Source organism: Bufo gargarizans, chromosome 2, assembly GCF_014858855.1.
Source record: "Bufo gargarizans isolate SCDJY-AF-19 chromosome 2, ASM1485885v1, whole genome shotgun sequence".
Classification (NCBI taxonomy): domain Eukaryota; kingdom Metazoa; phylum Chordata; class Amphibia; order Anura; family Bufonidae; genus Bufo; species Bufo gargarizans.
In genome coordinates, this window is record NC_058081.1 from 293,371,789 (window position 1) to 293,396,027 (window position 24,239).

The 24,239-nt window shown below is 43.3% G+C and overlaps 1 protein-coding gene across 2 annotated transcripts in view; it reads left to right on the plus strand.

Annotated features, from left to right (window-relative positions):
* Positions 1-22,552, plus strand: part of LOC122927985 (monocarboxylate transporter 2-like) — a 93,942-nt gene extending 71,390 nt beyond the window's left edge. For both annotated transcript variants that reach the window (XM_044280390.1, XM_044280389.1), the window contains exons 4-5: positions 1,467-2,270; positions 20,554-22,552. In XM_044280390.1, the coding sequence (XP_044136325.1) occupies positions 1,467-2,270; positions 20,554-20,801 (1,052 nt within the window). In that variant the 3' untranslated portion in view covers positions 20,802-22,552. The remainder of the gene's footprint in view (positions 1-1,466; positions 2,271-20,553) is intronic.
* The last annotated feature ends 1,687 nt before the right edge of the window (positions 22,553-24,239 follow it).

The window sequence follows — 24,239 nt, forward strand, 5'->3', positions numbered from 1 at the left end:
CAGAGTCAGTGGAGAAGGAGGGAATCCCTCCCATGACACAGCTGTCGTAGAGCCCAATAAAATGAGCAGGCTCTGACACTGCCCGCACCACTGCCACCAATGAATTTGGAGGAGGGACGGAGGAGGGTTTACAGCTGCGCCGTCTCAGCTAGTGTGCTTGGCGAACAGCAGCAGCCTCCTCCTCCTCCTGAGGCTTGTGTTCTCCAGTCCCCAGCCATTAGTGCTTTGAAAAGCAGCCGGCACAGGTACCTGGCCCACACTCCGCCGCACACTGCAAGATTATTAGCCTGCCTCAAAATAAAGGCAAATAAAGGCAAAAAAACAAGTATTAGGCCGCCAGCAAGATTTGGGGTTAATGTGACTCATTAACCGCAATGTTGCCAGTAGTAATATTTTGAGAAGATCACTTATTAGGGGTCACTTATTATTCATCTTAGGTACATGGTGCTATTACATTAGTACCCCCATGTACCTCACATTAAAAGTAAGTGGCCCCAAGCACCTCATCAAATAATGGGCAACATTGGGTTAACCATTAATGTGAGGTACACATGATGAGGTTACTTAATATTAATGTGAGGCACATGCAGGTCCAAATTGATAAAAAAAAAGTGCCTCATATTAACAGCAAGTTACTCCAGCATGTACCTGATGCCATTAACCCCATTGTTATATAGTGTTATATATTTTAATATGCACCTTGTGTTTTGTTATGTGCGTGAATCAGTCAGCGCCGACCAGCACCCCCCTAAGCCCCGTCCACCCCCTAAGGCCCGCCCCAGAACCACCCCACCCGGTCCCTGGGGAAAATGTCTTGCATGAAACAGGTCCTTGATGCAAAAAACGTTGGGGACCACTGGCATACAGGATCAGCACATAGTGCACTATAACCTGATGCTCCAAGCAGTCAGGTGACAGTGCAGTTCGGGTCCGGAAAGGGTTAGGGATCATGACTGCAGGACAGACCGCCAGACCAGCAGAGTAGCAGCGAAGCAGGAGAGGTAAGTTAATTTATTTTAGCTCTGATGGGGGTCTGATTTGACATCTGATATGGAGGCCTGACATGGAAGTCTAAAGGCGGTCTGATCTGAGGTTTGATATGGGGGTCTGATCTGAGGTCTGATTTGTGGGCCTTATTTGAGGTCTAATCTGAGGTTTCATAAGGGGGTTTGATCTAAGGGCTGATATGGGCATCTGATCTGAGGTCTGATATGGGGGTCTGATCTGAGGTGAGGTCTGATGAAAAATATTTTTTTTTCTTATTTTCCTTCTCTAAAACCTAGGTGTGTCTTATCATCAGGGTCATCTTATAAAGCAAAAAGTATGGTAAATCTTCTTCTGATCTGTATTTGCAAACAATGCTTGATGCCTAATGCTTGCCTGTCATATTTTTTTTTTAGCTTTGCATTAAATAAAGCTTATTGATAATATATTCCAAATTGAACACTGTTTTCTTCTCCATACAGGTTTTGGATTGGCATTTAATCTTCAACCATCTTTGACAATTATTGGGAAGTATTTCTTCAAAAAGCGTCCTATTGCAAATGGACTGGCCATGGCAGGAAGTCCAGTGTTTTTGAGCACACTGGCTCCTCTTAATCAATTTCTCTTCAATACATTTGGATGGAGAGGAAGCTTTTTAATTTTAGGAGGTCTCCTATTAAACTGTTGCGTGGCTGGATCCCTCATGAGGCCCTTTGGACCTAAACCCATAAAGAAAGATGAGGAAAAAGCAGATCAGAAACCTCATGAGAAAAAGAAAGAAAAGTTATCAGTATGCCAAAACATTAACAAGTATTTAGACCTGTCACTCTTTAAACACCGGGGGTTTCTCATTTACCTATCTGGGAATGTAATCATGTTCTTAGGATTCTTTGCGCCAATAGTTTTCCTCGCCCCCTATGCTAAGCATATGGGCATTGATGAATATTCATCTGCATTTTTATTGTCTATCCTAGCTTTTGTAGACATGGTTGCACGACCTTCCATGGGAATGGTGGCAAACTCCAAATACATCCGCCCAAAGATACAGTATTTTTTCAGTTTTGCCATTCTATATAATGGCATTTGCCATGTGTTGTGCCCATTTGCTAATGATTACACTGGACTGGTCATATATTCAATATTTTTTGGGTTTGCTTTTGGTATGGTAAGCAGTGTATTGTTTGAAACCCTGATGGACCTTGTTGGAGCAGCAAGATTCTCCAGTGCTGTTGGACTTGTGACAATTGTGGAATGTTGCCCTGTTCTAATCGGGCCTCCTTTGGGAGGTAAGAATACCTTTATCTGTTTGTCTATGCATAACAATAGTAAATTAAGTAAATAACACACAAAATAATTACACATTATCCAAAGAAAATATATAAATTTGTCTCATACCAGAATAAGAACTAAAGTATAAGATCATCATTAGTATATGTTGAAGGGGGTTCTGAAATTTTTTATTCCTCCACCACTCCAATGCCGACACTGCGGTAGTCTCTGCCAGTCCAGCAATGATGACATGATGTACATTGTGAATGTGACAGTTACAGCCAATCCCTCATGCTGACATTTATAGCATGTGAAGAATAAGGCCAGAAACTGGGTGCAATGGTCATGTGAATGATGTATGTGACATTATTGCTTCAGAACAACTGGCGTAATAGTGGCAGACAATTTAAACAGTAAGTAGTGATTAGATTTTTTTTTTATATACCATTTCCTGTATTTAGGCAAAATTCATAAAATATAACTCCTTTGATATGTCATATTATAGAACCAAGTCTGCTGATGATAGTATTAGAATTACTTCAATGGCCAAAATTAGAGTTGAGCGAACACCTGGATGTTCGGGTTCGAGAAGTTCGGCCGAACATCCCGGAAATGTTCGGGTTCGGGATCCGAACCCGATCCGAACTTCGTCCCGAACCCGAACCCCATTGAAGTCAATGGGGACCCGAACTTTTCGGCACTAAAAAGGCTGTAAAACAGCCCAGGAAAGAGCTAGAGGGCTGCAAAAGGCAGCAACATGTAGGTAAATCCCCTGCAAACAAATGTGGATAGGGAAATGAATTAAAATAAAAATTAAATAAATAAAAATTAACCAAAATCAATTGGAGAGAGGTTCCATAGCAGAGAATCTGGCTTCCCGTCACCCACCACTGGAACAGTCCATTCTCAGATATTTAGGCCCCGGCACCCAGGCAGAGGAGAGAGGTCCCGTAACAGAGAATCTGTCTTCATGTCAGCAGAGAATTAGTCTGCATGTCATAGCAGAGAATGAGGCTTCACGTCAGCCACCACTGCAACAGTCCATTGGCATATATTTAGGCCTAGCACACAGGCAGAGCAGAGAGGTCCCGTAACAGACAATCTGGCTTCATGTCAGCAGAGAATCAGTCTGCATGTCATAGCAGAGAATGAGGCTTCACGTCACCCACCACTGCAACAGTCCATTGGCATATATTTAGGCCTAGCACACAGGCAGAGCAGAGAGGTCCCGTAACAGACAATCTGGCTTCATGTCAGCAGAGAATCAGTCTGCATGTCATAGCAGAGAATGAGGCTTCACGTCACCCACCACTGCAACAGTCCATTGGCATATATTTAGGCCTAGCACACAGGCAGAGCAGAGAGGTCCCGTAACAGACAATCTGGCTTCATGACAGCAGAGAATTAGTCTGCATGTCATAGCAGAGAATGAGGCTTCACGTCAGCCACCACTGCAACAGTCCATTGGCATATATTTAGGCCCAGCACCCAGGCAGAGGAGAGAGGTCCCGTAACAGACAATCTGGCTTCATGTCAGCAGAGAATTAGTCTGCATGTCATAGCAGAGAATCAGGCTTCACGTCAGCCACCACTGCAACAGTCCATTGTCATAAATTTAGGCCCAGCACCCAGGCAGAGGAGAGAGGTCCCGTAACAGACAATCTGGCTTCATGTCAGCAGAGAATTAGTCTGCATGTCATAGCAGAGAATGAGGCTTCACGTCAGCCACCACTGCAACAGTCCATTGGCATATATTTAGGCCTAGCACACAGGCAGAGCAGAGAGGTCCCGTAACAGACAATCTGGCTTCATGACAGCAGAGAATCAGTCTGCATGTCATAGCAGAGAATCAGGCTTCACGTCAGCCACCACTGCAACAGTCCATTGTCATAAATTTAGGCCCAGAACCCAGGCAGAGGAGAAAGGTCCCGTAACAGACAATCTGGCTTCATGTCAGCAGAGAATCAGTCTTCATATCATAGCAGAGAATCAGGCTTCACGTCACCCACCACTGCAACAGTCAATTTTCATAAATTTAGGCCCAGAACCCAGGCAGAGGAGAAAGGTCCCGTAACAGACAATCTGGCTTCATGTCAGCAGAGAATCAGTCTTCATATCATAGCAGAGAATCAGGCTTCACGTCACCCACCACTGCAACAGTCAATTGTCATAAATTTAGGCCCAGCACCCAGGCAGAGGAGAGAGCTCCCGTAACAGAGGATCTGGCTTCATGTCAGCAGAGAATCAGTCTGCATGTCATAGCAGAGAATGAGGCTTCACGTCACCCACCACTGCAACAGTCCATTGGCATATATTTAGGCCTAGCACACAGGCAGAGGAGAGGTTCATTCAACTTTGGGTAGCCTCGCAATATAATGGTAAAATGAAAATAAAAATAGGATTGAATGAGGAAGTGCCCTGGAGTCCAATAATATATGGTTATGGGGAGGTAGTTAATGTCTAATCTGGACAAGGGACGGACAGGTCCTGTGGGATCCATGCCTGGTTCATTTTTATGAACGTCAGCTTGTCCACATTGGCTGTAGACAGGCGGCTGCGTTTGTCTGTAATGACGCCCCCTGCCGTGCTGAATACACGTTCAGACAAAACGCTGGCTGCCGGGCAGGCCAGCACCTCCAAGGCATAAAAGGCTAGCTCTGGCCACGTGGACAATTTAGAGACCCAGAAGTTGAATGGGGCCGAACCATCAGTCAGTACGTGGAGGGGTGTGCACACGTACTGTTCCACCATGTTAGTGAAATGTTGCCTCCTGCTAACACGTTGCGTATCAGGTGGTGGTGCAGTTAGCTGTGGCGTGTTGACAAAAGTTTTCCACATCTCTGCCATGCTAACCCTGCCCTCAGAGGAGCTGGCCGTGACACAGCTGCCTTGGCGACCTCTTGCTCCTCCTCTGCCTTGGCCTTGGGCTTCCACTTGTTCCCCTGTGACATTTGGGAATGCTCTCAGTAGCGTGTCTACCAACGTGCGCTTGTACTCGCGCATCTTCCTATCACGCTCCAGTGCAGGAAGTAAGGTGGGCACATTGTCTTTGTAGCGTGGATCCAGCAGGGTGGCAACCCAGTAGTCCGCACAGGTTAAAATGTGGGCAACTCTGCTGTCGTTGCGCAGGCACTGCAGCATGTAGTCGCTCATGTGTGCCAGGCTGCCCAGGGATAAGGACAAGCTGTCCTCTGTGGGAGGCGTATCGTCATCGTCCTGCCTTTCCCCCCAGCCACGCACCAGTGATGGACCCGAGCTGCGTTGGGTGCCACCCCGCTGTGACCATGCTTCATCCTCATCCTCCTCCACCTCCTCCTCATCCTCGTCCTCCTCGTCCTCCAGTAGTGGGCCCTGGCTGGCCACATTTGTACCTGGCCTCTGCTGTTGCCAAAAACCTCCCTCTGAGTCACTTCGAAGAGACTGGCCTGAAAGTGCTAAAAATGACCCCTCTTCCTCCTCCTCCTCCTCCTCCTCCTGGGCCACCTCCTCTTCCATCATCGCCCTAAGTGTTTTCTCAAGGAGACATAGAAGTGGTATTGTAACGCTGATAACGGTGTCATCGCCACTGGCCATGTTGGTGGAGTACTCGAAACAGCGCAACAGGGCACACAGGTCTCGCATGGAGGCCCAGTCATTGGTGGTGAAGTGGTGCTGTTCTGTAGTGCGACTGACCCGTGCGTGCTGCAGCTGAAACTCCACTATGGCCTGCTGCTGCTCGCACAGTCTGTCCAGCATGTGCAAGGTGGAGTTCCACCTGGTGGGCACGTCGCATATGAGGCGGTGAGCGGGAAGGCCGAAGTTACGCTGTAGCGCAGACAGGCGAGCAGCAGCAGGATGTGAACGCCGGAAGCGCGAACAGACGGCCCGCACTTTATGCAGCAGCTCTGACATGTCGGGGTAGTTGTGAATGAACTTCTGCACCACCAAATTCAGCACATGCGCCAAGCAAGGGATGTGCGTCAAATTGGCTAGTCCCAGAGCTGCAACGAGATTTCGCCCATTATCACACACCACCAGGCCGGGCTTGAGGCTCACCGGCAGCAACCACTCGTCGGTCTGTTGTTCTATACCCCGCCACAACTCCTGTGCGGTGTGGGGCCTGTCCCCCAAACATATGAGTTTCAGAATGGCCTGCTGACGTTTACCCCGGGCTGTGCTGAAGTTGGTGGTGAAGGTGTGTGGCTGACTGGATGAGCAGGTGGAAGAAGAGGAGGAGGAAGCCGAGAAGGAGGAGGTGGCAACAGGAGGCAAAGAATGTTGCCCTGCGATCCTTGGCGGCGGAAGGACGTGCGCCAAACAGCTCTCCGCCTGGGGCCCAGCTGCCACTACATTTACCCAGTGTGCAGTTAGGGAGATATAGCGTCCCTGGCCGTGCTTACTGGTCCACGTATCTGTGGTTAGGTGGACCTTGCTACAGATGGCGTTGCGCAGTGCACACTTGATTTTATGGGATACTTGGTTGTGCAGGGAAGGCACGGCTCTCTTGGAGAAGTAGTGCCGGCTGGGAACAACATACTGTGGGACAGCAAGCGACATGAGCTGTTTGAAGCTGTCTGTGTCCACCAGCCTAAATGACAGCATTTCATAGGCCAGTAGTTTAGAAATGCTGGCATTCAGGGCCAGGGATCGAGGGTGGCTAGGTGGGAATTTACGCTTTCTATCAAATGTTTGTGAGATGGAGAGCTGAACGCTGGCGTGTGACATGGTTGAGACGCTTGGTGACGGAGGTGGTGGTGGTGGTGGTGTTGGTGGTACATCCCCTGTTTGCTGGGCGGCAGGTGCCAACGTTCCTCCAGAGGCGGAGGAAGAGGCCGAGGCGGCAGCAGCAGAATAGGCCGAGGCGGCAGCAGCAGAAGAGGTAGCAGGGGGAGCCTGAGTGACTTCCTTGGTTTTAAGGTGTTTACTCCACTGCAGTTCATGCTTTGCATGCAGGTGCCTGGTCATGCAGGTTGTGCTCAGGTTCAGAACGTTAATGCCTCGCTTCAGGCTCTGATGGCACAGCGTGCAAACCACTCGGGTCTTGTCGTCAGCACATTGTTTGAAGAAGTGCCATGCCAGGGAACTCCTTGAAGCTGCCTTTGGGGTGCTCGGTCCCAGATGGCGGCGGTCAGTAGCAGGCGGAGTCTCTTGGCGGCGGGTGTTCTGCTTTTGCCCACTGCTCCCTCTTTTGCTACGCTGTTGGCTCGGTCTCACCACTGCCTCTTCCTCCGAACTGTGAAAGTCAGTGGCACGACCTTCATTCCATGTGGGGTCTAGGACCTCATCGTCCCCTGCATCGTCTTCCACCCAGTCTTGATCCCTGACCTCCTGTTCAGTCTGCACACTGCAGAAAGACGCAGCAGTTGGCACCTGTGTTTCGTCATCATCAGAGACATGCTGAGGTGGTATTCCCATGTCCTCATCATCAGGAAACATAAGTGGTTGTGCGTCAGTGCATTCTATGTCTTTCACCGCTGGGGAAGGGCTAGGTGGATGCCCTTGGGAAACCCTGCCAGCGGAGTCTTCAAACAGCATAAGAGACTGCTGCATAACTTGAGGCTGAGACAGTTTCCCTGGTATGCATGGGGGTGATGTGACAGACTGATGGGGTTGGTTTTCAGGCGCCATCTGTGCGCTTTCTGCAGAAGACTGGGTGGGAGATAATGTGAACGTGCTGGATCCACTGTCGGCCACCCAATTGACTAATGCCTGTACCTGCTCAGGCCTTACCATCCTTAGAACGGCATTGGGCCCCACCATATATCGCTGTAAATTCTGGCGGCTACTGGGACCTGAGGTAGTTGGTACACTAGGACGTGTGGATGTGGCAGAACGGCCACGTCCTCTCCCAGCACCAGAGGGTCCACTAACACCACCACGACCATGTCCACGTCCGCGTCCCTTACTAGATGTTTTTCTCATTGTTATGGTTCACCACAACAACAAATATATTATTTGGCCCAATGTATTGTATTCAAATTCAGCGGGATATAAATTTGAGGCCTAGTATTTAGGCGCTGGGTGACCGGTATGGATTTAGTGACAGAATTAGACTTGGAAATGCACAGAAGCGTGTGTGTGTGAAGTTATTCTGAATGACCCAATGTGCACCTTGAATATTATATACCCTTTTAGGGATAGATTTCAAATAGCTCTGATATAGCAGAAACCACTAAATTATGAAATTGCTAAATTGGGAATTGTACTTCAACCCAGAACAAAAAATGTGCTTTGACGGACACTAAATATCTTGCCCAGCAACAACAGTACAACGGTGGGTAACGAGAGATTTAGAGGGAATTAAATTTGAGGCCTAGTATTTAGGCGCTGGGTCACCGGTATGGATTTAGTGACAGAATTAGACTTGGAAATACACAGTAGCGGGTGTGTGTGAAGTTATTCTGAATGACCCTATGTGCACCTTCAATATTATATACCCTTTTAGGGATAGATTTCAAATAGCTCTGATATAGCAGAAACCACTAAATTATGAAATTGCTAAATTGGGAATTGTACTTCAACCCAGAACAAAAAATGTGCTTTGACGGACACTAAATATCTTGCCCAGCAACAACAGTACAGCGGTGGGTAACGAGAGATTTAGAGGGAATTAAATTTGAGGCCTAGTATTTAGGCGCTGGGTCACCGGTATGGATTTAGTGACAGAATTAGACTTGGAAATACACAGTAGCGGGTGTGTGTGAAGTTATTCTGAATGACCCTATGTGCACCTTCAATATTATATACCCTTTTAGGGATAGATTTCAAATAGCTCTGATATAGCAGAAACCACTAAATTATGAAATTGCTAAATTGGGAATTGTACTTCAACCCAGAACAAAAAATGTGCTTTGACGGACACTAAATATCTTGCCCAGCAACAACAGTACAGCGGTGGGTAACGAGAGATTTAGAGGGAATTAAATTTGAGGCCTAGTATTTAGGCGCTGGGTCACCGGTATGGATTTAGTGACAGAATTAGACTTGGAAATGCACAGAAGCGTGTGTGTGAAGTTATTCTGAATGACCCAATGTGCACCTTCAATATTATATACCCTTTTTGGGATAGATTTCAAATAGCTCTGATATAGCAGGAACCACTAAATTATGAAATTGCTAAATTGGGAATTGTACTTCAACCCAGAACAAAAAATGTGCTTTGACGGGCACTAAATAACTTTCCCAGCTACAACAGGACAACGGTAACGAGAGATTTAGAGGGATTTAAATTTGAGGCCTAGTATTTAGGCGCTGGGTGACAGGTATGGGTTTAGTGACAGAATTAGACTTGGAAATACACAGTAGCGGGTGTGTGTGAAGTTATTCTGAATGACCCTATGTGCACCTTCAATATTATATACCCTTTTAGGGATAGATTTCAAATAGCTCTGATATAGCAGAAACCACTAAATTATGAAATTGCTAAATTGGGAATTGTACTTCAACCCAGAACAAAAAATGTGCTTTGACGGACACTAAATATCTTGCCCAGCAACAACAGTACACCGGTGGGTAACGAGAGATTTAGAGGGAATTAAATTTGAGGCCTAGTATTTAGGCGCTGGGTCACCGGTATGGATTTAGTGACAGAATTAGACTTGGAAATACACAGTAGCGGGTGTGTGTGAAGTTATTCTGAATGACCCTATGTGCACCTTCAATATTATATACCCTTTTTGGGATAGATTTCAAATAGCTCTGATATAGCAGGAACCACTAAATTATGAAATTGCTAAATTGGGAATTGTACTTCAACCCAGAACAAAAAATGTGCTTTGACGGGCACTAAATAACTTTCCCAGCTACAACAGGACAACGGTAACGAGAGATTTAGAGGGATTTAAATTTGAGGCCTAGTATTTAGGCGCTGGGTGACAGGTATGGGTTTAGTGACAGAATTAGACTTGGAAATACACAGTAGCGGGTGTGTGTGAAGTTATTCTGAATGACCCTATGTGCACCTTCAATATTATATACCCTTTTAGGGATAGATTTCAAATAGCTCTGATATAGCAGAAACCACTAAATTATGAAATTGCTAAATTGGGAATTGTACTTCAACCCAGAACAAAAAATGTGCTTTGACGGACACTAAATATCTTGCCCAGCAACAACAGTACACCGGTGGGTAACGAGAGATTTAGAGGGAATTAAATTTGAGGCCTAGTATTTAGGCGCTGGGTCACCGGTATGGATTTAGTGACAGAATTAGACTTGGAAATACACAGTAGCGGGTGTGTGTGAAGTTATTCTGAATGACCCTATGTGCACCTTCAATATTATATACCCTTTTTGGGATAGATTTCAAATAGCTCTGATATAGCAGGAACCACTAAATTATGAAATTGCTAAATTGGGAATTGTACTTCAACCCAGAACAAAAAATGTGCTTTGACGGGCACTAAATAACTTTCCCAGCTACAACAGGACAACGGTATCGAGAGATTTAGAGGGATTTAAATTTGAGGCCTAGTATTTAGGCGCTGGGTGACAGGTATGGGTTTAGTGACAGAATTAGACTTGGAAATACACAGTAGCGGGTGTGTGTGAAGTTATTCTGAATGACCCTATGTGCACCTTCAATATTATATACCCTTTTTGGGATAGATTTCAAATAGCTCTGATATAGCAGAAACCACTAAATTATGAAATTGCTAAATTGGGAATTGTACTTCAACCCAGAACAAAAAATGTGCTTTGACGGACACTAAATATCTTGCCCAGCAACAACAGTACAGCGGTGGGTAACGAGAGATTTAGAGGGAATTAAATTTGAGGCCTAGTATTTAGGCGCTGGGTCACCGGTATGGATTTAGTGACAGAATTAGACTTGGAAATACACAGTAGCGGGTGTGTGTGAAGTTACTCTGAATGACCCTATGTGCACCTTCAATATTATATACCCTTTTTGGGATAGATTTCAAAGAGCTCTGATATAGCAGGAACCACTAAATTATGAAATTGCTAAATTGGGAATTGTATTTCAACCCAGAACAAGAAATGTGCTTGAACGGACACTAAATAACTCGCCCAGCTACAGCACTAGGGACAGATTTAGCTGGATATAAATTTGAGGCCTAGTATTTAGGCGCTGGGTGACCGGTATGGATTTAGTGACAGAATTAGACTGGGATATGGCCAAAAAATGAACAGACTATTGCTGGTTAAATGCACTTGGTGTGACAGCTTCACCCTGATGTAGGCTTTAGCCAAAAAACAACCACACCATTGAGGGTTAAATGCACTTGGTGACAGGCGCAGCTTGCCCCTGATTTTGTATATGGCCAAAAAATGAACAGACTATTGCTGGTTAAATGCACTTGGTGTGACAGCTTCACCCTGATGTAGGCTTTAGCCAAAAAACAACCACACCATTGAGGGTTAAATGCACTTGGTGACAGGCGCAGCTTGCCCCTGATTTTGTATATGGCCAAAAAATGAACAGACTATTGCTGGTTAAATGCACTTGGTGTCACAGCTTGACCAACCACACTACTGAGGGTTAAATGCACTTGGTGACGGGCGCAGCTTGCCCCTGATGTAGTATATGGCCAAAAAATAAACAGACTATTGCTGGTTAAATGCACTTGGTGTGACAGCTTCACCCTGATGTAGGCTTTAGCCAAAAAACAACCACACCATTGAGGGTTAAATGCACTTGGTGACAGGCGCAGCTTGCCCCTGATTTTGTATATGGCCAAAAAATGAACAGACTATTGCTGGATAAATGCACTTGGTGTGACAGCTTCACCCTGATGTAGGCTTTAGCCAAAAAACAACCACACCATTGAGGGTTAAATGCACTTGGTCGCAGCTTGTGCTGGCGCACCACAAGACACAAAATGGCCGCCGATCACCCCAGAAAAATGAGACTGACAAACGGTCTGTGCAGCCTAAAAACAGTGAGCAATTGAGGATCAGCAGCTCAATGATCCACAGCTGCAGATCGATCAGTTAATCAAGTCCTTTGGAGGAGTTAATCTGCCTAATCTCGCCCTACTGTCGCAGCCGCAACCTCTCCCTACGCTAATCAGAGCAGAGTGACGGGCGGCGCTATGTGACTCCAGCTTAAATAGAGGCTGGGTCACATGGTGCTCTGGCCAATCACAGCCATGCCAATAGTAGGCATGGCTGTGATGGCCTCTTGGGGCAAGTAGTATGACGCTTGTTGATTGGCTGCTTTGCAGCCTTTCAAAAAGCGCCAAGAAAGCGTCACAAAAGCGCGAAGAAAGCGACGAACACCGAACCCGAACCCGGACTTTTACGAAAATGTCCGGGTTCGGGTCCGTGTCACGGACACCCCAAAATTCGGTACGAACCCGAACTATACAGTTCGGGTTCGCTCATCCCTAGCCAAAATACAATAGGAAGTTTTTCATAGAGGTGCAGCATTAATCAGAGATGATAATTAAAATCTATAACATGCATGGATTTTTATAGAATATGTGATTCGGTCATCTATTGCTTTTCTATAAAGAACTCTATTCCATAACAAAACATTTGATAATGTAGTGTAGATTGCCACCTTTCTGTTATTTTCACATATTGCACATATTTAAAAAATAAATATATATATATATATATATACATATATATATATATATATATATATATATATATATATATATATTACCAGTATATAAAAAGAGGAGTTTTGGAATATTTGCATAGAAGAATCCATTCGTTTTCAGACTCAAGAGACACGACCAGCATCTATAAACTTGGTAGCTGAGAAACTAACATGCCTTAATTCCCTATATCTGTACTATACTATGGGTATACTAAAGAAAAAGCTGGATAGGGAAAGTACTGCATAGGGGAAGTACGGAGCTTGCCTAGTCACCAATGTCATGGAGCAGAGCAGGAAATGTGTGTTCAGTTCGATTCTGCTTTGGTTCCAGTAAACCATACATAAAGTGAGTGTTAACCATTTAACATTATTTTATTTATTCTTTGTAATGATTAATTTATCATATCAATATATTTAGAAGTTATACACGTTCTGGCTGACATCTGCTGCCACTAGGGTAGCTTAGGATTTTACTGCACGTGGATTCTTTATTGAAATCATGATAAACTACATATTTATGAATCTATATGCCCTAGGCTCCCCCTAGTGCTGGCTTCAGGCGAACAGAATTTAATCTTTTAACTTTTGTAAAAATGGAAGCTGGGAATGTGAAACTTCTTCTGAAATCCCAATCATTTCAAAAATACCTTTTGAAATTTATTAGCACATAATGAAATGAACCAAAAAAGATCAAACAATCAATGTTGGAAATTTACACTTAGTAATAATGCAGTTCACTCTTTTGACATGTTTAAAATGTCTTGTGGAGTTTCAATATAATTCTCACAAGTAGTGTATTCTCATAAAATCTATAGAGGTCATATTTCTTCCATTTTTAAATAATAAGCAAAGATATGACATTACAATACTGTATCCCATAAGGGAGGCAAAATAAAAGCTCAATTGCTTAATTTACCTAAAAAAATGTAATTTTTTTTTTTTTTAAATCCATACAGAACATTACATTTGTATAGTTTTCAGGACCACGTGCTTATTGTTATCCTTGCAGTGTTTCTAGGTGAACTCTAAATATTGTAGTCTCTAAATAATATGTACCACCTGAAATTTCTTAGAAAACAGCAGGTACTTTTTAAATAATTCTTAAAGTTGTATCCTTCTCTAAGGTACAGCGGATATAAAAAGTCTACACACCCCTGTTAAAATGTAAGGTTTCTGTGATGTAAAAAAATGAGACAAAGATAAATCATTTCAGAACTTTTTCCACCTTTAATGTGACCTATAAACTGTACAACTCAATTGAAAAACAAACTAAAATCTTTTAGGTGGAGGGAATAAAAAATATAAAAATAAAATAATATGGTTGAATAAGTGTGCACACCCTTAAACTAATACTTTGTTGAAGCACTTTTTGATTTTATTACAGCACTCAGTCTTTTTGGGTATGAGTCTATCAGCATGCCACATTTTGACTTGGGCAAGATTTGCCCACTCTTCTTGTCAAAAACACTCCAAATCTGTCAGATTGCGAGGGCATCTCCTCTGCACAGCCCTCTTCAGATCACCCCACAGATTTTCAATCAGATTCAGGTCTGGGCTTCGGCTGGCCCATTCCAAAACTTTAATCTCCTTTTGGTGAAGCCATTCCTTTGTTGATTTGGATGTATGCTTTGGGTTGTTGTCATGCTGAAAGATGAAGTTCCTCTTCAAGTTCAGCTATCTAGCAGAAGCCTGAAGGTTTTGTGCCAATATTGACTGATATTTAGAACTGTTCATAATTCCCTCTAACCTAACTAAGGCCCCAGTTCCAGCTGAAGAAAAACAGCCCCAAAGCATGATGCTGCCACCACCATGTTTCACTGTAGGTATGTTGTTCTTTTGGTGATTTGCACTGTTGTTTTTGCGCCAAACATATCTTTTGGAATTATGGTCAAAAAGTTCAACCTTGGTTTCATCAGACCATAACACATTTTCCCACATGCTTTTGGGAGACTTCAGATGTGTTTTTACAAAATGTAGCCTGGCTTGGATGCTTTTCTTTGTAAGAATAGGCTTTCATCTTGCCACTCTACCCCATAGCCCAGACATATGAAGAATACGGGAGATTGTTGTCACATGTACCACACAGCCAGTACTTGCCAGATATTACTACATATCCTTTAATGTTGTTGTAGGCCTCTTGGTAGCCTCCCAGACCAGTTTTCTTCTCGTCTTTTCATCAATTTTGGTGGGACGTCCAGTTCTTGGTAATGTCACTGTAGTGCCATATTTTTTCCACTTGATGATGACTGTTTTCAGTGTGTTCCATGGTATATCTAATGCCTTGGAAATTCTTTTGTACCCTTCTCCTGACTGATACCTGTTAACAATAAGATCCCTCTGATGCTTTGGAAGCTCTCTGTGGACCATAGCTTTTGCTGTGGGATGTGACTAAGAAAATTTCAGGAAAGACCAACTAGAGCAGCTGAACTTTATTTGGGGTTAATCAGAGACACTTTAAATGATGGCAGGTGTATGCTGACTCCTATTTAACATGATTATGAATGTGATTGCTTAATTCTGAAGACAGCTACATATCTTTGTCTTGTTTTTTTACAGCACAGAAACCTGACATTTTAACAGGGGTGTGTATACTTTTTATATCAACTGTATATAGACTGCTTTTAATGTTCCTTTATATATACAGTTGCAAGAAAAGTATATGACTCTCTGGAATTATATGGATTTCTGCACAAATTGGTCATAAAATGTGATCTGATCTTCATCTAAGTCAAAACAATAGACAATCACAGTCTGCTTAAACTAATAACACACAAAGAATTAAATGTTACCATGTTTTTATTGAACACACCATGTAAACATTCACAGTGCAGGTGGAAAAAGTATGTGAACCCCTAGACTAATGACATCTCCAAGAGCTAATTGGAGTGAGGTGTCAGCCAACTGGAGTCCAATCAATAGGATGAGATTGGAGGTGTTGGTTACAGCTGCCCTGCCCTATAAAAACACACACACCAGTTCTGGGTTTGCGGGTACCCGCACAGGGACGACTTCAAAGCAGAGAAATCCTTTTCTGCCCGATCATCCCAGCGAACCATCGTTGACTTGTGTCCCTTCAAGAGTCCTGTCAAGGGCAAGGCTAGAGTAGCAAACCTCATGTAATAGCCCACCATTCCCAGGAATGACTTTATTTGCCTAGTGGTCACAGGTTGGGGTCAATTCCGTATTGCCTCTATTTTGTTCACTTGGGGTTTGATGACTCTGCACCCAATGACATACCCCAGGTACTTAGTCTCTTCTAACCCTATCGCACTTTCCGAAAGGGAGTCCACTACAGCCTGCACTTTGGGTAGGTGACTTTCCCAGTCGATACTGTGGATGACAATATCGTCCAGGTAAGCTGAAGCGTACCGACAATGTGGACGAAGCACAATGTCCATTAGTTGCTAAAAAGTGGCGTGGGCACCATTCCGACCAAAGGGTAAGACCTTATATTGATACAGCCGATCATCCGGGTTAAAGTTCCGGACTCGAACCTGCTGATTATAGACCCGACTCTGGACTCGCTGAGCTGCCTCTATATGCTCCCTAACAAGAGGCAACACTGTCTCTATCCGATATTGCATCTGGGTAACGTACTCAATGACACTTTTATGTGGAGTAGGTTGTTGTTCCCACGCTTCTCTGGCCACGTCCAAGAGACCGCAAGGGTATCTGCCATATAGCAGTTCGAAGGGCGAGAACCAAGTAGAGGCCTGTGGTACCTGTCGCACTGCGAACATGAGATAGGGCAGAAGGAGGTCCCAGTACTTCCCATCTTTAGACACTACCTTTTTAAACTTTTTTTTATGTTTGGTTAAACAGTTCTACCAGACTGTTCGTTTGTGGATGGTAAACGGACGTCCATAGTTGTTTTATATTCAGCAACTTACAAAGTTCCCTCATCACCTTGGACATAAAAGGGGTCCCTTGGTCAGTCAAGAATTCTTTAGGTAGTCCGACTCGGGAAAACATCTCCATTAACTCCTTAGCTATGAGTTTGGCCGAGGTATGTCACAGTGGCAGTGCCTCCGGGTACCGAGTGGCGTAGTCTAGAATGACCAAGATGTGTTGATGCCCTCTGGCGGACTTCGGTATTGGGCCTATGAGGTCCATAGCTATTCGGTCAAACGGTACTTCGATATTTAGGAGAAGTACTAGGGGACTACGGAAATGTGGCTGGGGGCTAGTTATCTGGCAGGTCGGGCAAGACTTCCACTTCTTTGAATATGCTGGGCCAGTAAAACCACTGTAGAATATGATCCTGAGTTTTCTGCAGTCCCAGGTGACCCCCGAGAACGTGTTGGTGGGCTAGATCTAACACAAGCTTGTGATAAGCCTTGGGGACCACCAACTGTTCAATATGCTCATCCCATAGTTGGTTTACCCGATACAACATACCCTGATGAACCACAAAACGGGGAAACACTGACTCTGCCCCAGGCTGTTGTGGTTCACCATCTACTAACACATTTTCCCAGGTGCAGGATAGGGTTGGGTCCCGATGTTCGGCTGTACCAAAATTTTCTCCGGAGACCTTGAGGTCTGCCAATTCAGGACCCCGCAGCAAGTCCTCCACGTCTCCCACCATCACACTTAGCAGGGTTGTCTCCCCCTCTTCCACCGAAGTGGTGGTTACCCCTACCACTGGCCCTTCGGTCTCAGGTTCCGAGGGTTCTGGTCTCCCCCCTGAGCCGGGCCACTCTGCTAGGGTTATCCCTGTCTCATGGGTATCAGTCACTCTCATGGCAGTGCCGGGAAGCCCGAGAAGTCTCTCCCTATTATGAGTTCATTATGTAGATTTGTGGCGACAGTCACCTCGTGGGTCCATCTCCGTCCACCGTGGTTAGAGACACCAGCGCGGTGAGGTAGTCTTTTAAGTCTCCATGGATGCACATCACCCCGACTTTCCAGCCAGTATACTCAGTAGACTGCACTAGGGTAGCCCTTACTAGGGTCACCAGACTCCCTGAGTCCAGCAGAGCCTCCGCTGGAGTGTCTCCCAGTTACACCTGGCACAAGTGATCTAGAGACTCTGGGGTACCCGTTGCACACAGCCTCCTGGAATATAGCGACTGACAGTAGCCATAGTTAGTGTCCATGGGCTCAACCCAATGGGGACAGTCAGCCCTTACATTGGCAGGCTCCTGACACCACCAGCAGACTATCGAAGCCCGGTCCGCCGTGGGTACATCCTGGGCAGGTTTTATCGGCTCAAATCTCTGGGCCTGGGGTGGAGCTATCCGGGGTTTGCCGACCCCCTCCCAACAGAACCCTCCTTTAGATTCCTGGTGGCTTCATAGCTTTCCACCAGGTCCACCATCTCAAGGGCATTGCCAGAAGACACCTGACTGATCCAGTGCTGGAGAGGGTATGGCATAGCTCTCCACAACATATCGGCTAACAGACGATCCAGCATAGCAGTGGGACTCAGCACGACAGACTGTAGCCATTTTTGCAAGAGGTGAAGTAAGTTATAATACTGGGGTCTTGCAGGCTCAGCCGGGTTGAACCCCCACTTATGCACCCGCTTGGCCCGGACCAACACATTCACCCCCAGCCTTGCCAGAATCTCACCCTTGACTTTTTGGTAGTCGGCCGTTTGATCGTCCAGCAAGTTGAAATACACCCGCTAGGAATTGGATGCCAGGAATGGAGCGAGGACCTCAGCCCACTGGTCACAGGGTAGCTTTTCCCTGATGGCCACTTTCTCGTACATCACCAGGTGGGTTTCGATGTCGTCTGCGAGGGTCATCTTAGGAATCACAGCACTGACTGCTTTCCGGGCATCGTGGACGCTCGGGGTTGCTCCTGCTGTCTGCAAAGCCATCATGTGTTGTAGCAGCAACTGCTAAAGCTGCTTACTAGCCTCGCGTTGCTGCAGGTTTGTCTCTCGCTGCTGCAGATTAGCCTCCATGAGGGCCTTCACAACATCCTCCGTTTTGTCGTGCGGCACTGGTTGTAATACAGCTGGTTTAATGTACGACATACAACCGTACCATTTGTGGGGTTTTGCTCTGGTAGACAGGATTAGCGGACGCAGTATAGAGGCAACAAAAAGTTATTTGGATCAAACAGTTCAGTGTTTTATTCACACTTTAGGCAAGTGACAAAACAAGCAGTCATATTCAAGCAAAAAGTCACCTTGCGGTGTTGGTGGTAATTCACACAATGTGGCAATTCTGCCTCAAAGAGTCCTTGAGCATAGCAGCACCAACCTGTTTTCACACCAAACAGGTAGCAAGCCTTCATCCAGACACAAGGCTTCCAGATCCTAACACAGAGACCTCGGTTCTGAGCCCAGTTGCCTATTTAAGGACAGCCAGGTGCTGCCAAAACCCGGATCGACACTTAAAATCTGGTCCAGAATTTGACCTCACCTGGCTGTAAATGAGCCCAGCAGCACATGCTGGAAGGAAAATACCTGTTTTCCCAGACCAAACCTCTCACTGTGTCACACCATGTACAGTGGTTCAAAACATAAAAATAGTGATATTATGATGCACTGTACTAACTAAAAGCTGCTTAATATTTTTGGCGAAGGGATAAAAACCATAATTGTGATCTGTAGTAAATAAAACATGAAAGTAATTTCTTTCTCCTAGTAGCCCTTGTAAGGAAGGTATTTGTCTAAATTCTGTCTACATCACATGCTGGTGTGATGTAAGCTCTACATTGTGTGGTCTGGGCCTATCACTTTTTTCCTGTTGCTCCTCCATCTTGTGATCAATTCACCAATTTCATACTTTGGATTTGTGGATCAGTGGATTGTGGAGTTTTGACTTCTTCAGTTTTCTAACATTAGGCAAGAGGACTTATTATCCGTGTCACTGACGGATGGTCATGGTTTCTTAAATTAGAGTCTGAATTCTGCATGTAAGGATATTATTAGGGATTGTTTACATGGGGCTGTTAATTAGAAACAGATTGATGAGCTATGAATATGTTTTATTTACAATAGTTGCACAATACTTTCAATGTCGCATCTATATCATGAACCGTATCGGATGGGCCATGACTGCATACTCTACACTTTTCTGTTGAACCTTATTGTTATATAAGGAAGAACACATTGGGACAAAGGGATATTCTTTTAGATGTTACAAGGATTTACTAGGATTGCTTCCAGGGCTAATAAGAGTTGAGCAGTGGTGCCGTGTAGAGGGCAGCACACCTGCAGTAGAATGGCTATGACAAGTACAGAGCAGTTATCTCCCTGTTTTACCCTTCATGGCTCCACTAACTGGATGGTACTTCAAATGACATTTTTGGTGGGACTGGACAATAATCTAATGTGTGTGGGGAGCTCCCAACAAAAGTATGTATGTGTATTGGGGAATCAAGAGAGATAGCTGTCTGATTGTCCAGAAGACAGCTATTGAAGCTACGTTGGCACCTTAAAGAGAATCTGTCACAGTTAAATCCTACATAGCCACTTCACCTAGCCATCTTTATCTAGAAGAAGAGGTAGGAACTGGCAGATTTTTTCAGCAAAAAATAAACCTTCATATGTCTTTGTGAACAGAAAAATAAAAAAGTTAAGGCTCCATGAAGAAAGGGAAAAAATAAAAAATAAACTAAAAAATTAAAAACCTCTGGTATCCAAGGGGTTAAGCCACCGTGTGGATATTAATAATGTATATATTATTATCACAAAAATGTCATGGGCAGATTAATTGTAGCTGTTTTGTAGCCATTTTATTATTGTTTGTACCACAGCAATACTTTTATTAAATTTCCTTTTTGTCTTTTAGGTTGGCTGGTGGATTTAACTGGAAATTATAAATACATGTACTTTGTATGTGGCATGATTGTCATTTTGGCAAGTATATGGTTATTTATTGGAAACGCCATCAACTACAGACTACTAGCAAAGGAAAAATTGGCAAATAATGAAATAAATGCAGCAAAAGAGGCAGAACCTTTAAACAACACAGAACCCATTGAAGCGACCAAAAAATCAAATGTGGCTAATTCATCAGACAGAGAAACTAGTATATAACATGGACTATTATTTATTGGATTAGATGCAAGTATTATTTAGAGGTTTATGCTGATTAATGGTTATTATGGAGTCCTGACAGGTAAATATTCCTGCATTGAATTCACAGTTCAAGAAATGAATGTTACAAAGTTTAGGGCCGTATTCACTAGTCTAAATGACAAAAAAAAAGTACATATTCTGCTGTGCCTTGCAAAAGTATTCCCCCCACCTTGGTGTTTTTCCTGATTTGTAGCTTTACAACCTGGAATTAAAATGTATTTTTGGGGGGTGTATACCATTTCATTTGCAGAACATGCCTACCACTTTGAAGGTGCAAAATATTTTATACTGTGACATAAATAAGAATTATGACAAATGGACTAAGAAATGTAATGTGCATAAGTATTCATTCCCTGAATGTCTATAATTTGTGAATCCATCTGTTGCTGCAATTACTATAGCTAAGCACATCTAGACACAGGGATTTATTCCCCCTCTTCTAGCTGAAATTACTCCCACTCCGTCAAGCTAGATGGTGCATTGGTGTACTATAGTCTTCAAATCATGCTGCAGATTCTTAGTTAGATTTAGTTCTGGGCTTTGACTTTAGCTTTAGCACTATGTTTAGGGTCATTGTCCTGCTGATAGCTGGATCTCCTTCCCAGTCTCAAAACGAATATTCTAAAAACTAATATATAGCACTATATTCTATAGTTCTATATATTTGTTTTTGACCCACGCCTGTATTGAGCATGCAATATTTGCATATTACGCGATCATTAGCTTGCCGATTTTCGCGTAAAAAAAAAGTAGAATATAGCGAATATACGAATTTGCGAATATATGACGAATATTCTACTAAATATTTGCAAAATATCACAAATTGGAATATGACCCCTGTCGCTCATTACTACTAACATCATGTGACTGATCATGTGAAACTTTTATTGAATACAGAGCAAATTTATTCAACTTATTATGTGACTTCTGAATTTCATTGGTTGAGCCAGATATATTTTGGGATTTAATTGCAAAGGGGATAGATACAGGTGCACTCACAACTTTTCAATAGTTTTTAATAAATATTTTCAAGAAGGTATATTTTTACATTCCACTGTAACAATTTGGAATATTTTGTCAGGTTTATTACATAAAATCTAAATTAAAATTCAGGTTGTAGCGCAACAAAACAGGTAAAACACCAAGGAGGGGGAGGGTGAATACATTTTCAAGGCACTTTGTATATGGAAAATGCTAAGATGTTTTAAAAAATATTTTACATTATCTCATGTTGACATCAAGTAACCACATGTCAATTGTGAAATCTGAAAGAATTATCCTCTAATTATTTGTAACCTTGAAATACAAATGTGATGATCAAATATATGAATATGAATATTATGATATTAATATTATTTCACATTTAAGTGGATTTAACATTTTCAGCTGTTTTAAGATGTTTTGTATTTTTGTAATCTCATGATGGAGAAATTATGGAGGAACGACAACGATATAAGGAATGATCTTTGCTGCCGATACAGGTTACTATTTTTTGCTGCTGGGAAATCAGTTATTCTCCATAGAATGGGACACAGCTTTGGCTCATGCACATTGCAGAGGCATATGGTATGAAACCATAGACTGCTGTGGGTGCTATATTAGAGCTTCATACATTTTAGGGATTGTATCAAGCCTCCAAATGCCAATGTGCATGAACCTGCCGTATAACCAGCCATATAACGGAAAAATAAATTGTTTTATAATCTGTAGTAATATTACAATTATTTATATAAGTTAATTGTGTTACAGTGTATCTGTCATCAGAATATGGTATCTATCTAAAGGTATCATATTGTGGTGACCATTCTACTGGGCTATGTTTTGATATTTGTATAATAAATGCTATGAAAGGATAAAACTGCCTCTTAATTATTAGTCCTTTGTGCGTAAGAGCCTAGAACTCTCCTTGACTCTTGACAACCCAAGTGTATGCAGGCAGTCAGTTATATTAAGAGGGAGGGAGGAAAAGGGAGCAACAGGCTCATGAATAAAATGGACTTATAATTGTGGGTCTGCTATATCCTTTCTAAGCAGCTATTATACAAATTGCAGATCATTTTTGTCATATGGTAATAAGCTGCCTATATGGGAAGCTTTAGGGAGGCAAAGGTTTTCTTCCAGATCATTAGATTCCTCTGATTGCATTCTTTTCTTTCTAAATGATTCAGTATGCAGAGGCATAAAATTAAGACCCTGTAGCAAATTGAAATTAAGGTTTAACTTCAACAGTTTCTGCTATAAACCCTTGGTGAAAAGCCATGGTATGTTGCCCCCCCTCTCCCTTATGGAGTTGCTGCTGTCCCTTTCCCATTAGCCCAAGTTGGCGGTGCTGATGGAGGCGGTGAGACAGGGAAATTGTGACCGTGGCAGAATGGAGGACATGAAACACTGATCAGATGAGGAGAAGATTATCCTGATCATAAAAAGACACTGGCCCAAATTCACTAATTCTGTAGATGGTGTAAACTTAGACAGGCTGTCTAGACCTGCACCAGATTTATTACAAGATCTCAGGCTGGATGATAAATGTGTCTCAGAAATAGACATTTTGTCGAACTCTGTACCAACAATTTTGGCTGAAAACAGTGCCTCCTAGGCCCTGACCCTTTGACATGAATCTCTACCCCTTTCCACTAAGCCCTGCCTCTTTTTGGGCAAGTCAGGGAAAAAACTGTAGAAAACAAAGTTGCACCCAGTTTGCGCCACTTTTATAAACTGATTCTAGGTATAGATACATGAGTAAATCTGAGCCACTGCTGTTTATCATATGTTGTTGCTATGCTTTTAGCAATCTATATGATCCTTATTTCAAATGTATTTTAGTAAGGAAGACAATTACCATTTAACGATAAAAGCCTTGTTTTTATGTGAATTGGATATATCGCTCCTTTCACATTCAAATCATTTCCACTTCTTCTAACTTGTGGTGCATTTAGTACTTGTTGAATTTTCGGAGAGTTTCTTCTCAATATTAAGTTATTTAATTCAACCAAATTAACATGTATTCTCCCCCGCAGCTATAGACTTGGCTAGTCACAGCTTTCAATAATGTGCTTCTGTTCTATAATCACTGTATCTAGCTAAGCAATTATTCTTAGCCTTGTCTGCAGGCTTTATTCTTATTGCATGTTTTGTGAATCCCTTTTCAAGGGTACAGGTGGATCTATCATGCTAAAGACTTGTTCAGATGAGCAGCTTCACTTCGTTTGAATAGACATCCTCCTCAAATTTTATGTCTGTGAAAAACATGGCATGATCTACCTTGTGTCCATTTACCATCTACCACCTTTTCATAGTTTACATTTACAGGTTTTTTTTCCGATTTGAATTAGGAAAGAACAGAGTAGCAAATCTTGAGGAAACTCTCCAGAGACTCATTTAAAGTCAATGCTGTCT